This window comes from Rhinatrema bivittatum, chromosome 1 (assembly GCF_901001135.1).
Source record: "Rhinatrema bivittatum chromosome 1, aRhiBiv1.1, whole genome shotgun sequence".
Taxonomy (NCBI): Eukaryota; Metazoa; Chordata; class Amphibia; order Gymnophiona; family Rhinatrematidae; genus Rhinatrema; species Rhinatrema bivittatum.
In genome coordinates, this window is record NC_042615.1 from 539,024,540 (window position 1) to 539,040,455 (window position 15,916).

Consider the following 15,916-nt stretch of genomic DNA (forward strand, 5'->3'; position numbering starts at 1 on the left):
CCCCTTTCTGCTGTCCATGCATCACATTTATATTTCAAAAGGGCAACTGCAAAAACATTTCTGCCCTTTCTGATGCGTTTTGCTACAGGTATTGGGTTTTTCCCCACCACACAACAGAAAGGCTACTTTTATTTTTAATGCACAATTTAAAAGTACATTACTAACTTTTTGTTTCGTTTGCCCTTTGCAAATGTTCTGGATTCAGCAGGCCTGCTCCATGATTTCTAGGATGAGGATCTGTTAAGCAACATTGCTCCCTGGGTGCTACACTGAGTACGTGCAGTGCAGCACAGTTTTAAGGGGGGACTTCCACTTCCACTCTGCACTTCCAACTGATACCTAATGCTAAAATATACCCTTACAAACCCTCAAAGAGAGAAAATAACTTAACTGAAAAGTTACTGCCTCTAAAATTCAGTCTGTGTGGGACAAGAGAACCTGTTCCCCTCACCCGCCTAAGTTAAGACTCCAAGCTGCTCATCACAAATGCTGGAGCAGCTCCATAATGTGCAGAAAGCTTTAAAATCTCTAAGAATTTGAACTACATTTTTTGGGCAGTTTAGTATTCATCATATTACATTGTTGGCCAGCCTTTCCATTTTCCCATTTTTTTTTTTTAAGTCCTCAAACTTTAACTGCCTCCCTTCATCAAAGCTTCCATTTAATGAATAATAGTAACCCCCTTGTTCCTGAGCTCCATTTCTAGTTGTTTTTCTTCTTACTGTAATCTCATTTTCCATTAGGTTGTCAGATAATGGTCTGGTTTTAGTTAGCCAGCTGGCTTTAAGTCAGCGGATTCTGAGAGAGAACAATGAAGAAGAGAAAGGTCTGAGGACGGAGCAGGGAGTGGGAAAAGCAGGAGAGAAAGGAGTGGGGCTTGAGCAGACGCATACCCAAGGTAACGAATACCTCTGGAAACTGGGCGTACTACCTGAAGTTTACTTTTCCAGGCTGCAGCGGGAATGGCTGGTGGGTGTAACACACCATTACATTTCCCACCTCTCAAAGCTGGTCCATACTAGAAGAATGCCACTGTCTGAAGGCTTTTAAATTTAATATGCTAAGAGCTGAACATGTGATCAGGTGTCTTTTAAATGTTAACATGCTCCCCTCTGCTCTCTTTAGAGACACCTCAGCCATTCCTTTCATACGAGAGCAGCTAAGAAACTCTGACATCAACCAGAGAGCAAGACTGCTTTCCTCCCTCACGCTCCTAGTCTTTACAGATTACTCAAGGAAACAACTATCTTCCCTCCCCCAGCCTTTCCTACATAAGAAGGTAAAAGAGGGAGGCAGCCTGTTAGCTAATACCATGACCACAATGCATAGCATGAACTGGCAACAGCTGAAACAGAGAGAGCAGACTGTCCCTTCCCTAGTGCAAAAGGACAGGCAAGACAGAGGAGGGGGGTTCTGTTGTGTAAGGTTGGGGGGAAGTTTGTGCTCTTTGACAGATGCAGCTTGAGCAGATATGAAGTCCAGATGGGACTATCAAAATCATAGCACATGAAGGAATGTCAAACAGGGGCACTACACATGAATTAAACTCCCCCAAGGCTGTATTCGCCGACCGTGTCTTGCCATGGTGGTGTCATGACCCACACTCTCACTGAATGTCATACAAGAAGCATCAAATGCAAAGTGAACAAACAAGTGCCGGCATAGCTTCAGCAGCGACAATATATGGAACAAAATGTAAAGACCAAACCAGCAGCAATGATCAAAAGGGCAGTCTGAAGTGTTTATAAGGGAAACGCCTTGAACAATAAAATGCAGCCCCCTAGCAGAATCTAAAGTTCTGGACAAAATTCAAGTTTATGAAAAAATACAATTCATTATAAAAAGTTTTCCCTTATATTTTGCCATCTTATTCCACAAACTAGGTTCCTGAGTTTTAGAGCACTGCTAAGACACAGTGGATAAAAACCTCTGATAAATTAAGTTCTGAACATAATTTCTCAAGGAAGCACCAAAAGGGCTGCTCAGCAAATCTCAGTCATCTATAAAGGTCAATCTGCCAGGTCCTTCATTCCTCATCCACCTCCTGTAGCGCTTCCAGCGAGGGTCCTGCGCCATCTTCTTCTTTATCTCTTCGTCTTGCTCACGCTTGTACATCTGCAGCAGAGGGAAAGTGAGTGTAACGAACAAAATCAGATGCCATGCTGATGCCTACCCAAGGCTAAAAGTGCTGACAAAAATGTGACATTTTATCTCACTGACGTGCAGTCAGCTGAACTAGAGCCAGATCTTTTACCATGAGATAAATGGAAAAGAAAGTAAACTAGTTACTGCAAGCAGCCTGCCTGGAGAGTTTTTGGCTTCATATACATTAAAACAGTGGCACTCAAGGCATTTTATTTTCTTTTAACCTGGCAGTTTGCTCCTGCTCCTTTTAGGCTTCCAGCTCAATCAGAAGCAGGGCTGGGTGCTGGGCCTTTGTTTGCCAACTACCTCATTTTTGCCCCATTTTATATCCTTCCAAAGTTACTTTAAACCAGTCAGTGTGGCAACAATCCTCAGCCGGGGGCCATGCCTCAGGACTCCCTCCAAATCCCTGCAATCATGGGCTCCAAGCCTGGCCACTAGGTATCGCCACTGCACAATGACTAGGACTCCCTCCTCCCCCCGGGGCTCTGAATTGACCAGGGAGCAGAAGACCTGAAAGCAGGATTTGAACCCAGGTCTCTCCACAAGGCACTGCACTGCCACTGAGCCAGACTAACATCCTAGTTTCAAAAGGCAAGGAGCAGACTACTGCTAATACAGCACAAGCCATGTCTTGTTTTGTTTTTTTTACCCTAGTGTAAAACTAAAACAGCAGGGACTGTCACAGTACCTAGCAGAGTGAAAGCAACAGCCATGGGTTTCTGGCACAGTGCTAGAATCATCACTATGTGCAGTTATTAAAATGGATTCTGGGAATGCGCCTGGCAACCATTTGCTTTCCTGTTATAAAGGTGAAATTTCTTTCCTTGAGTCCTTTCAGACTAGTACAGACAAGTGGATTATACTCCTCTACCAGCAGATGGATGTAGAAAGTAATTGATTTTCTGTCGTCACTCTATATAGGGTCCACTGCTTTCCTAATTCTGTAACAAGCTCACAAACAACTTCTCCCCACATCTCCATCCACCAGGAGGCTTCATAGGAAAACACACAGTTGCAATCCACCCACACCTTGAGAGTCCAGCCAGCAAGCAGCCCATAGGGCTCCTAAAATGAAAAATTAAACTATATACACTGATACCTTCAGTAAAACTGGATAATAAACCCACAAAAAAGATAGAGAAGTTCAAGAACCTGCAGTCTCTGAGGGTCCTGGACTGGTCCAACAGGATTCAAGGAAAGGAAGTTGGAGACAAGACAGTTTTACCTTCCTTATCATCCCGCCAGGCCAGTCCAGACAAGTAGGATGTACCAAAGCCATCCCTCAGACTGGGTGGGATACTGGTAGGCCTGCTTTCAGAATGGCCAAGCCAAAATGTAGTAACCGTTCTGGCTTGAACACGCAGAGGGTAATGCTTTGTGAAAGAATGCAGAAAAGCCCAAGTATCTGTCCTGCATATCTCCAAAAGGAGAAATTAGGTGCAGCTCCACCTAGAAAGAGGCTTGAGCTCTGGTCAAATGAGCACTCAGGCTGCTGGGAAATGGCAAACCGTAAGAAACATGTGTGAAGCAGATGGCCTCCCTGATCCATTAAGCAATCTACATCTCAGAAGCAGTCTCTCCTTTCTTTCATCCACTAAACAAGATGAACAAATCAAAATTCCTGAAGCAATTAGTCATCTTCAGGAAATGCAGAAGCACCCTGCAGACTTCCATCGGTGAAAATATTTGTCACTCTCCACAGAGGAATCCCTTCCTGAAGGAAGGGAGAAACATCATCTGGTTAAGATGAAACTGTGAAACCACTTAGTCAAAAATGAAAGGAACCTTGTGGATCGACACTGTCTCATTGGAGAAAACTTTAGGATCCCTGCATGAGAACTTGAAGATTTGAAATACAACTCTTGAAACATAAATTGCTACCAGAAGCACAACCTTTAAGGTTAAATCTTTCAGAGATGCTTAACCATAAAACACAATGTCTCTCGCTTCTAAGGTTCTTTGTATCCAGCCATCAGAACAGACCGTCTTGGGAATCCAAGATAGCGACATAGCATTCTCACACAGGGCAGTCTCACTTTTGTCTACTGTTACAATTACCTTAACTACGCCTCATACCAGTTACAAAGAAGAGCCAAGGAGAGGGCAGATTCTGCTGAACTCTTGGAGTGCTCCTATGCTGTGTAGGACTCCAAAAATATCAGGAGTAGAATTGCCAGAAGCAGAGCAAGTGGAAGAGGAACTTGCTCTCGCTCCTGACTCACTTAACATCGCTGTCTCAGATTGAAAGAATGGCTCCTGCTAATCCAACAGAGGCTCGAGACCAGACCTCATGATTGGAATTAGCATGTGGTGATTATACTGAAATCGCCGAGATCCAAGCAGAGACCGTGGTATTTCAGGAAGTAGCCTCTGCAGATGGTTTGTCCTTCTCTGGCATCCCAGGGGTTACCCTTGCCAAGAGAAATCAGCGGCAACCTACAGAAGGGCTCTCTCAGTCAGGGAGACCCTCATTTGAAATTTCTTATGTTGCCAAGAGTACTCCAATGGTAAGACTGGTTTCTTTCACCTTGGAAACAATTTTGGAAACAACTGAAAGCTTAAATTCCAATATTACTGCACAGTTCAATCCTTTGATTCTTAAATGTTCTGATTTAGATACTCAAGTGCAGGCTTTGGACATGGCTAATACAAAGTGGGGGCTACAAATGGATACACTTAAGCAAGGAGTGGATAGTATTAAATCTTTGCAAGAAACCTTAATGAAAGAAAATCAAATGTTTTCTAACAGAGTGGAAAATTTGGAGAACCCTGTCAGAAGTAAAAATTTACAATTTATTAGCTTCTCCAAAATACCTTTTACTTTTGCTTAGGAAATGTGGAAAAGATACTTAATGAAGGTTTTGAAAGTTCCAGAACAATCTCTGTCTTAATTTATTTCCCCCTTTAAAAAAAAAAAAAAAAAAAAAAGGGAGCAGTGATGGACAAAATATACAAGCTTTATTAGCTATGGAATCTAGTTAATGAATATTTCTGCAGTCTTAGAGACTTCTGACAGCATGTTGGCTAGACCTGTCATTATGGTTGTTTCCATTTTGCTGGAACCAGACAGAGACTGGATAAATTGTTTTTAGGTATCAGACTGAAACTTTCCTTCAACATAAAGTTAGAGTTTCCACATGTAGAGAGACAATCCCAGAAAAAAAAAGGAAAAAGTTACAATTGGGGGCTCTTTTCCTCTTGAAATATCCATGTAAATGTTATATAAAATAGAGAGATATTTTGTATATTTTCTTTCAACTGTCTCAGCTCATTTTCTCTGCAATAAGACCCCTGCTGAAGAAATGTTTTCTACACCAACTGCTGTCTGTCTTTATAGTTAAGCAATTTCTCCAATTCTTGCTTATCTGATAATTTTGTTTTCCTTAGTGTAGACAGATGAACTCCGGACCAGTGGGTATTGTGCTCTTCTGCTAGCAGATGGGAGACAGATTTCAAAGCTGACGTCACTCTAGATATACCCCTGCAGTAACCTCAGCTCTTCAGTATTCTCTTCGAAAAGCCATTGTGGATATATCTCTGCTTAAATAACTTGATTAATCTTGATTAAAACTTGAACTGGTTCAACTAATTTCCAAACTGGAGGCCACCAGTGCACTCAACCAATTAACGCCGACACTGGACAAACTGTGGGTGTCTTGAACTAAGGGTAGCCTGCGGCTTACCCATATTTGCTTAGTCTCGAGGTTTGCTATCCGAGGTTCTCCTTTTCTAGGGCAGCCGAGGGCGGGATGCTGAGTCCATCTGTCTACACTAAGGAAAACGAAATTATCAGGTAAGTAATTTCTCCATTTCCTAGCATATAACCAGATGGACTCAGGACCAGTGGGAGGTACAAAAGCTACTCCCAGACAGTTAGTACTTCCCTTGAGAAGGCTGTGTCTTCTCGGGCTTGAAAATCCAGGCGGTAGAACCTGGAGAAGGTGTGTATGAAGGACCATGTTGCCGCCCGACAGATCTCAGCAGGTGACAGTAGCTTGGTTTCTGCCCAAGAAACTGCCTATGCCCTCGTAGAATGAGCCTTAACCTGTAGTGGTAAGGGCTTCCCTGCCTCTATGTAGGCTGCCTTGATTACTTCCTTGCTCCAGCGGGCTATGGTCGCCCACAAGGCCACTTCTCCTTGTTTCTTCCTGCTGTGAAGAACAAACAAGTGATCCATTTTGCGTACCAGTTCCGATCTTTCCCAGGTACCTTACTAGGAGTCTGCCGACATTTAGATGGCGAAGAAGGCGTATGTCTTCCGAGTCCTTATGCTCATCCGGAGATGGTAGCGAGATGGTTTGGTTCAAGTGAAACTCAGAAACCACTTTGGGTAGGAAGGAGGGGACGGTGCCCAGCTGTATGGTTCCAGGCATGAACCTAAGGAACGGTTCCTGACAGGCTAGTACCTGTAGTTCGGAGATGCGACGAGCTGAACATATTGCCACTAGGAATACCGTCTTCAATGTTAAGAGGAGTAGTGACAGACCACATGTTGGTCTGAAGGAAGCCCCAGCTAGGAAGTCTAATACTAGATTGAGATTCCCTAGAGGCACCAGCCACGTTAGGGGTGGTCGGAGTTGTTTAACCCCTTTCAGAAAACAGGACAAATCCGGATAGGTTGATAGCCGGATACCGTCCACTTTGGCTCTGAAGCAGGACAGTGCGATTACTTGAACCTTCATGGAGTTGAATGACAACCCCTTCTTCATACCGTCCTGTAGGAACTCCAGAATCATGGGAATCTTGGCTGTCTGTGGGAGTATCCCATGGTCCTCGCACCAGGCTTCGAATACTCTCCAGATCCATATGTATGACAGGGATGTGGAGAACTTGCATGCTCAGAGCAGAGTGTCAAGCACAGCCTTTGAGTAACCGCACTTCTTCAGGCGAGTCCTCTCAAGGGCCAGACCATAAGAAAGAATTGAGAAGGATCTTCATGGAGAATCGGGCCCTGCAGGAGAAGGTTCCTGTGTGGAGGTAGGCCCAGAGGGTTCTCCACAAGGAGTCTTTGCTTGTCTGCGTACCAGAGTCATCTTGGCCAATCCGGGGCCAATAGTAGAACTAATCCCCTGTGATGTTCTATCTTGCAGATGACCTTGCCCAGTAGTGGCCATGGTGGGAAGGCGTACAGTAAGTCTTCCTCTGGCCAAGTCTTGGGAGTGTGGCACTAGTCTGTGGCTGAAGAACCTGGGGACTTGGGCACTGAGACGGGAGGACAGTAGATCCATGGCTGGGAGGCCCCAGCGATTTACTATCAGTTGGAAGGCTGTGGTCAACAGCGTCCATTCTCCCGGTTGCAGGCTCTCTCTGCTGAGGAAGTCTGCTGAGACATTTGTCTTTTCCTGCGATGTGGGAGACCGAGATCCCTTGTAGGTTTATCTCTGCCCATGCCATGAGAAGGTCTATCTCCAGAGACACCTGCTGGCTCCTGGTTCCTCCCTGGCGGTTGATGTAAGCAACAATTGTCACGTTGTCAGACATTACTCGAATCGCTTTGCCTTGGAGTCTGTGGCTGAATCGCAGGCACGCTAGTCTGATTGCTCAAGCTTCCAGGCGGTTTATGTTCCATTCCGCCTCTTCCTTGTTCCATTGTCCCTGGACCGTCAGTTCCTGACAGTGGGCTTCCCACCCCTGCAGGCTCGTAGCCATGTTGAGCAAGGTCCAGTTCGGTGGGGATAGGCTTACTCCTCTGCTCAGGTGATCTTCCTGTAGCCACCACAGGAGCTGAGAACGTACCTCTCCTGGTAGTTGGAGGCGAATTGAGTAGTCCTGGGACAGTGGGTTCCATCGTGAAAGTAAAGATTGCTGGAGCGGTCGCATATGGACCCTTGCCCATGGAACGACCTCCATGGTCGATGCCATGAGGCAGAAGACTTGAAGATAGTCCCATACCTTGGGGCATGCGATGGTATTCAATCGTCGTAATTGTTCCATCAGTTTTCTTCTCCTTGGAGGAGGGAGGAAGACTTGTTATTTTTGGTGTCGAAACAGGCCCCCAGGTACTCTAGAGATTGAGAGGGCTGCAGACTGCTCTTGCCCGTGTTCACGACCCAACCAAGTTCCTGCAGTAGGCTCTTGACTCTGCTGGTCACCTGCCGGCTCTCTTCCAAAGGCTTTGCCCTGATCAGCCAGTCATCCAGGTAAGGGTGTACCAAGATCCCTTCCTTCCTCAGTGTTGCCACCATGACCACCATGATTTTGGTGAAAGTTCTGGGGGCGGTTGCTAGGCTGAAGGGTAGCACTCGGAACTGGTAATGGTGACCCAGTATCGCAAAGCGCAGGAATGCTGGTGATCCTGATAAACTGGGATGTGGAGGTAGGCTTCAGAAAGGTCCAGGGAGGTTCGGAACTCTCCCGGGTAGTACTGCCATTATAACGGAGTGAAGGGTTTCCATGTGGAAGCGTAGTACCCGCAGATGACGGTTGACGTTCTTGAGATCCAAGATGGGCCGGAATGATCCTTCCTTCTTGGGAAGGATGAAATAGATGGAATAGCGCCCCATATTTTGTTGGGGCGTGGGAACCGGAGTTATTGCCTTCAGTCTGAGCAGCCTTGTTAGAGTGGTTTCTGCCGCCAGTCTCTTGGTGTGGGAGTGGCAGGGTGACATCATAAATTTGTCTCGAGGGATGCTGTGGAACTCCAGAGAGTAACCATCTCGAATGATGTTTAGTACCCATTTCTCCAACATTATCTTGACCCATCTTTGGTAGAAGAGGGCAAGTCGACCCCCTATCTCCTCTTCCTGTGGATGGGTCGGCCCATTCTCATTGTGGAGCACGGTTGGAGCCTGCCCCCGGGCCTGCTCCCCTCTTGGTCTGTCGGTTCCGAAAGGGCTGGGACCTTCCAGAGGGACGAGGTGAATGGAACTGAGTTCCTGTAGGGTCTAAAGCGCTGCAAGACTCTGCCCTTGGTTCTTCTGGGGGAGGGATGCAGAGATCTTTTATTCCTATCTTTTGGGAGCCGAGGCACTGGGGATTCACCCCATTTGCTGGCTAACTTCTCCAATTCGCTTACAAACAAGAGATCCTTTAAAGGGCATTCTTGTGAGATTCGCTTTACTTGTCGCGTCTGCAGACCAATTCCGTAGCCATAGTTGTATTCTAGCTGCCACTACCGTGGCAACTCCCCTGGCTGAGGTGCACACCAGGTCTGAGCTTGCGTCTGTCAGGAAGGCTGCTGCAAGTTCTATTGTCTCACCGGTATACATTCTGGAGTTATTCGCCTCTCTCGAGAGGAACAAGCAGGAAAGTGCCACCAGTGCGCAGCAGGAAGCAATCTGCAATGTGATTGCAATTGCGTCGAAGGCCTGCTTAAGGATGGATTCCAATCATCTGTCCTGAGTATCCTTCAATGCAGTACCTCCCCTCAAATGGAATCGTTGTTCGCTTTGAGACGGCACAGACCATAGCGGCCACTTTCAGGAAATGCAGGCGTTCCTTGGTCGCTGGCTCTAGAGCTTCCAAGGCCCGAACCCCTTTGACGCTGGCCTCCAGGGGATACCACTCCAGGTCAATCAGTTCCTGGATGGCTTCCATCATTGGAAAGTAGCATGAGGCCTTACGAAGAGACACCAAGATGGGGTTCTTCTTTGGTTCCACCATAGGGTCCGTGCCTGGAATACCCAGCGTCTTCAGAGTTTGGGAAACAAGGGCTGGTAACTCGTCCTTGTGGAAGAAGCGAAGCATGGTTCGGTATGGTTCCATTCCTCGAGGGATCTCTCCTTCTTCCAGGGAGTCACCCTCATTTGAGGTGTCTGGGTCCTTGTCAGGGAAGTTCTTGGTTAGGCGAGGCAGGTCTCAAGGCATCCGAGCAGGGCTGGAAGGATCTTGTGCTTCCGGCAGGGGTTGAGCCCTGGGTGCAGCCGGGGTTGATTGCGCCTGAACGAAGGCTTGCAGGCCTTGGAAAAATTCCAACCAGGAGAAGGTCCCTGGGTCCATGTTAATCCCAGGGGGAGTCTGAGTAGGGGCCCCAGAGGTGCCCTCCTGTGGGGAAGCCATCTTGGAGATGCATAGATCCGGGGAGCTATCGTTGGTAGTTCCAGAACCATCTCCTGACAGTAAGGAACAAGGCTTTGGTTCCCCCTGGGCTTCTTCACAATGTTGACACAGGCAGGACTCCAATTCAGGCTCCGCGGCTCTTATGTGGCAGGCTGTGCAAAGAGAGTGCCTTCTGGCCTTCTTAGGCGCTGGTGCCATTGCCTTTGTGTGTTTGTGCGCGTGCAGTTGTAAACGCGGCTGTGCGTGTAGTTATGCACACGGGTGTGCTCAGTTGTGCGCACGTCTGATTGGACGCGCGCAAGTTAGGCGCATCGGCCACCCGGCCTGGCCCGCGCGTACCACCGGTTGAGAAGGGAAGATGGCACAGACGACCTCCGCGTGTAAGATGGCGCCCCCCCCCCCACCGAGGGTCTCCACGTGTGTGGACCCTTGCACCAGATCGGGGCCTAGCCCAACCAAGGCTAACCTGATCAGTGCTCCCTTTTAACCTCGCCAGAGAAGAATTCGGTACGGCAATCCGAGCTCTGGAGACCTGAATTTAAAGATTTTTTTCTTACCTGGTCTCAGTGCTTACCGATCGTGTGCCGGACAGTCTCCAGCTGCGGGGGGAGAGAGAATTACCTTCACCGCCACGCTCTGTTCTGCACCTGCTGCCTTTCAGCCACACTGGGGGCTAAGTCCACTTCGGGAACCGGCTACCGGACTAAGGCACACCTCTAAGGGATATCTGAGATCACCTCAGGAATTCTCGACTGGGGGAGGGACCCTTAGGTATCACCGCAGAAGAGCGGGGCTTGACCTTCTTTAAGGTAAATTTTATTTCTTCTTTGCTGTAATTCTTAACACTATTCTAGTGTGTGGGATAATGTCCACATCTGCTAGGAGATGGAGAGATACTGAAGAGCTGAGGTTAATGCAGGGGTATATCTAGAGTGACGTCAGCTTTGAAATATGACTCCGTCTCCCATCTGCTAGCAGAAGAGCACAATACCCATTGGTCCTGAGTCCATCTGACTACACGCTAGGAAATACTTTCTTTATTATAATAGCCATGGTCCCTTGAATGCTTTTATTTCCCCTAATTACGCAAGTTCTTGGTTTGAAAGGCATAATTGCTTGGAATAGTGTCTGGATTCCTATTTGTTAAGGAATTGGATTATGGCATGTACATTTTCTTCACTTAAATGTTTATTTATGTTACCCATGTCTATTCTAATTTCCTTTTCAAGTGGTTTCTTGGAAACTGTATATTTAAAAAAAAAATAGTGTTGACAGTGAGAGCCTTGTGGAATATATATGGGACTGAGGCAACTGTCGAGACAGAACAGACTTCAAGGATCACATGTGTACCCTTGTCCAGGACACTAAACTGAGTGCCACCAACACTTGCAGATAATCTCATAGCCTGGGGCTCTGACCTAAGGGCACACACTAGACTCCGAATCTTGAGAATTCTCTCTGTTGTGATACAAATTTGATCATTTTTCATGTCAAAGTGGACTCCCAGATATTCCAAGGATAGGGTGGGTTCCAGCTTGCTCTTTGTGAAGTTCACTATCCAGTTCAGTTACGGAGAACAGATTCCTCCCACATCTCTTGGATGAACCAATCATCCAAGTAAGGATGCAACAGAATACTTTCCTGGTGCAACGCTACTGCCATCATGACCATCATTTTCAAGAAAATTCTAGTTGTGACCAGCCTAAACAGCAATACTCTGAATTAGAAGCAACCTCTGGGAACCACACCAAACAGGAATCTGATTGTTCTCCCTAATGGGAATGTGCAGCTATGTCTCTGTCAGATCTAGGGTGGTTGAAACCTTTCCCTGCCTCACAATCATATCTGACCTCAGAGTTTCCATTCGAAATTGAGGCACCCGCAGTGTACTGTTGACCTGCTTCAATTCTAAAATGGACTGAAAAGTACCTTCCCTCTTAGGAACCACAAAGTAAAATCAAAGATTTTCCTGGTCTCTGACTCCGTAACTGAAACTACTGCTCCCAACTGGCAAAGATGATCTAGGGTCATGTGGACAAGAAAAATGCATCTCAAATAGGGAGGAAAATTCCAAGGCGTAACCACCTCTGATGTTATCCAGGACCCACTGGCTCAAAGTGATTTGGTAAAACAATGTCAGAAGACTATCTATCTGTAATTCTGGAGATAAGGTCCCAAACCTTCATTGGGAACTTCAGTTACTGCTGGCCCCACCAGATGCGCTATGACATTGATGCTCTCCCAGGCAAATATTGCTTCGACTCCCTGAAGAGAGTCCTACCTGGAAAAGCATGGAAAGAACTATTAACTCTATCCACTGGAAATCTGGGCAACTTGGACCCTCCCAAGTACTTGACCAACTTCTCCATGTCCTCTCCAAAAATGAGCTTTTCTTTAAAACAGAGCTTCCCAAACTGTGGGTCAGGACCCCAAATGGGGTCACAAAACCTCCAGCTGGAGTCACAAATGCCTCCAAGGGCAGTCCTCTCCAGAAATCACCAGCAGCAGAAATAGTGGAAATCAGCATGGGATCTTTGAGCTAGCATGCACTCTCAGGTCCTACAATGGTCCCGCCCTCGCTTGAGTTTCCACAATAACAGTGTGAGGAGGGCCTGGGGCCACTGCAGGACCTGTGAGCTTTTACTGGCTCACAGATCCTGTGCTGACTTTCATTACTAATGCTGCTGCCAGTTGCAGATCAACATCAGGCATTGGACCAGCCACTGGGGAAGAGTGGGCAGAGTGTGCACAGGTCTGTGCAGGTTGTCACTTCTTCTCTATCCTCTCCCATCACTGAACTTACCTAAGAGAAAAATGTTGCCCCTGTCATCAGCCTGCCCTCTCTTCCCACTACCTGTCATCCACTTATAACCTGAGGCCCAAAGGAAAATGTTGCTGCTGATCCTAGTCAAGGGGATGTTTGGATGGGGGCTGTGGAAGGTGAGAGGGGAATGTAAGAGAGGAGCTAAGGGTGAGAGTATCAACTGTGGGGGGGGGGGGGGGTATGTGAGAAAAGAGAGAAGGGATGACAGATGATCAATTGGGATTGTAAAAATGGCTTGGAGGTGAGAGAGGTTCAGTGGGGAGGATGTAAAAAAGCTGGAGTGGGTGAGAGGCTGGGCTGGGAAGGGGAGAGGAACGAAGGGATGTAAGAGGGGATCAGCTGGAGGGGAAGAGCTTGAGAGACCCTCTGGAGGGGGGTGGAGATTGAGAGAAGGGATCAGTTGGAGTGCAGGAATGGTGAGTGGAGAGATTGTGGAGGCAAACTACACCCCTGCTAAAGAAAAATTGGTTCTTACCTGCTAATTTTCGTTCCTGTAGTACCACGGATCAGTCCAGACTCCAGGGTTTTGCCTCCCCACCGGCAGATGCAGACAGAGAAGTTGACTGACTGAGCCCGAGGTGCCACCTACAGTCAGTCAGTATTACGTTGTATCAAAGCAGAATATCTTAAACCAATTAACCACAACATTATGAACTGTATACCGGCTATGACCGATGATAAAAAGCAGATCACTAACCCCAAGTAGGAGCAGGACCCTTAAAATAAAACCTTGAAAAAACTTTAGAGAACTTGTCTGCAGAAATATAAAGAAGCATTGAAGAGTGGACTCTCCATTATCTCCACATTGAAAAGGGCGGGACTCTGGACTGATCTATGGTACTACAGGAACAAAAATTAGCAGGTAAGAAACAATTTTCCTTTCCCTGTATGTACCCGGATCAGTCCAGACTCCTGGCATGTACCAGAGCTCCACTACACGGGGTGTGACCCTAAGAGTCCCGCTCAAATCACACCTTCACCAAACCCCCCCCCCGAACCTAGGGCCTGAACGTCCAATCGGTAAAGTGCGTAAAGGCTTCCAAGTAGCCACCCTACAAATCTCCTGCGGCTAAATTTGCTGACACTCTGCCCACGAGGCTGCCTGCAAACACTTAGAATGCGCTTTAAGACCGACCGGAAGCGGCCGACTATGAAGCAAGTAGGCTGAACTAATAGCCTCCTTCAACCAGCAGGCGATCGTAAACCTAGACGCCTTGCAACCTCTTTTGGGACCATTCCAGAGCACAAAAAAGTGATCCAACATACGGAAACCATTGGTAACCTCCAAATATCGTAGCACAACACGTTGTACGTCTAGTTTCCTCAGATCCCTAGCTTGGGGATCAGAGCGGTCCAAGTCTAGAAACGACAGGAGTTCTATCGACTGATTCAAGTGAAAGGCAGATACCACCTTTGGAAGAAATGAAGGAACCATCCGCAAAGGGACCCCCGAATCCGTAATTCTGAGGAAGGGCTCCCTGCAGGATAAGGCCTGGAGCTCAGACACTCTGCGAGCAGAGGAAATAGCCACAAGAAAAAACACCTTTAAGATAAGGTCCTTTAGCGTCGCTCGTTTTAAAGATTCAAAAGGTGCCGCACATAGAGCTCGGAGAACCAAATTTAAACTCCAAGAAGGACAAGGATTCCTGCTCAGAGGACGCAGGTGTTTTGCTCCTCGGAGAAACCATGCCACATCCAGATGCGCAGCAAAGGTCACACCTCGTATTTTACCACGGAAACAACAGAGGGCCGCTACCTGAACCTGCAAAGAACTACACGAGAGTCCTTTAACCAATCCAGCCTGTAGGAAAGATAATACATTGGACACCAGAGCCCGAGTAGGATCCACCTTGTGGTCTACACACCAAGACTCAAAGATGCGCCACACTCTGATATAGGCTAAAGAAGTGAAGGTCTTCCTGGAACGCAAAAGGGTAGTGACAACTGTGTCCGAATAACCCTTCCTCTTTAGTCTCTGTCTCTCAAAAGCCATGCCGTGAGACAAAAGCGATCCACCCCTTCCAAATAAACGGGACCCTGATGCAGAAGATTTGGAAGATTCCGAAACCTCAGGGGCCCTTCCACTGACAGGTTTACGAGATCTGCAAACCATGGACGCCTTGGCCATTCCGGAGCTACCAGGATCACTTCGGATGGGTGAGCTTCGATGCGCCTCAGCACTCTGCAGATGAGAGGCCACGGCGGAAACACAGAGAAGGACGCGCTTTGGCCAAGCGAGAACCAAAGAATTCACCCCTACCGTCATTGGCTCCCGGCACAGACTGAAGAAACGAGGGGCCTTGGCATTCCGGAAGGTCGCCATCAAATTGACACTCTGTCTGGACCACTTGCTGTAAAAATGAGATGGAATGCTTCCTCAGAGAGTTCCCACTCCCTTGGATTGAAATGGTGATGACTGAGAAAATCTGCTTGGACATTGTCCACTCCTGCAATGTGAGAGGTGGTGATGCTGGTTAGGTGCTGCTCCACCCAGCTTATCAACTGTTGGGCCTCGATTGCTACCGGCCGACTCTTGGTTCCCCCTTAGCGATTGATATAGGCCACGGCTGTCTCATTGTCCAATAGAACCCTGACGGACTTGCCCTGCAGATGTGGGAGAAAGGCTTGTAGTGCTAACTGCACTGCCCTGGTCTCCAGGCGATTGATCGACCATTGGGATTCCTCCACAGAACATTGGCCCTGCACAGACTTCCCCCTGGTGACCACCGTCCAAGCAGGAACCTCCAAGCTGACTCCCCGGTGTAAATTGTCTGAGAGGAGCCACCAATCGAGACTCGAACGTGCAGAGATTGTAAAGAGAAGAGGTAGGAGAAGATGAAGTTGCTTGGACACCAGGCTCCAATGGGAAAGCAATGCTGACTGAAGAGGTCTCATATGAGCAAAGGCCCAGGGAACCAGCTCCAAAGTAGAGGCCATCGAGCCAAG

General features: G+C 47.5%; 1 protein-coding gene across 1 annotated transcript in view; it reads right to left on the reverse strand.

Moving 5' to 3' along the window:
• Positions 1-1,219: 1,219 nt before the first annotated feature.
• Positions 1,220-15,916, reverse strand: part of DNAJC25 (DnaJ heat shock protein family (Hsp40) member C25) — a 33,594-nt gene continuing 18,897 nt past the window's right edge. The window contains exon 4 of the mRNA XM_029614630.1: positions 1,220-2,115. Coding sequence (XP_029470490.1) covers positions 1,993-2,115 — 123 coding nt within the window. The 3' untranslated portion in view covers positions 1,220-1,992. The remainder of the gene's footprint in view (positions 2,116-15,916) is intronic.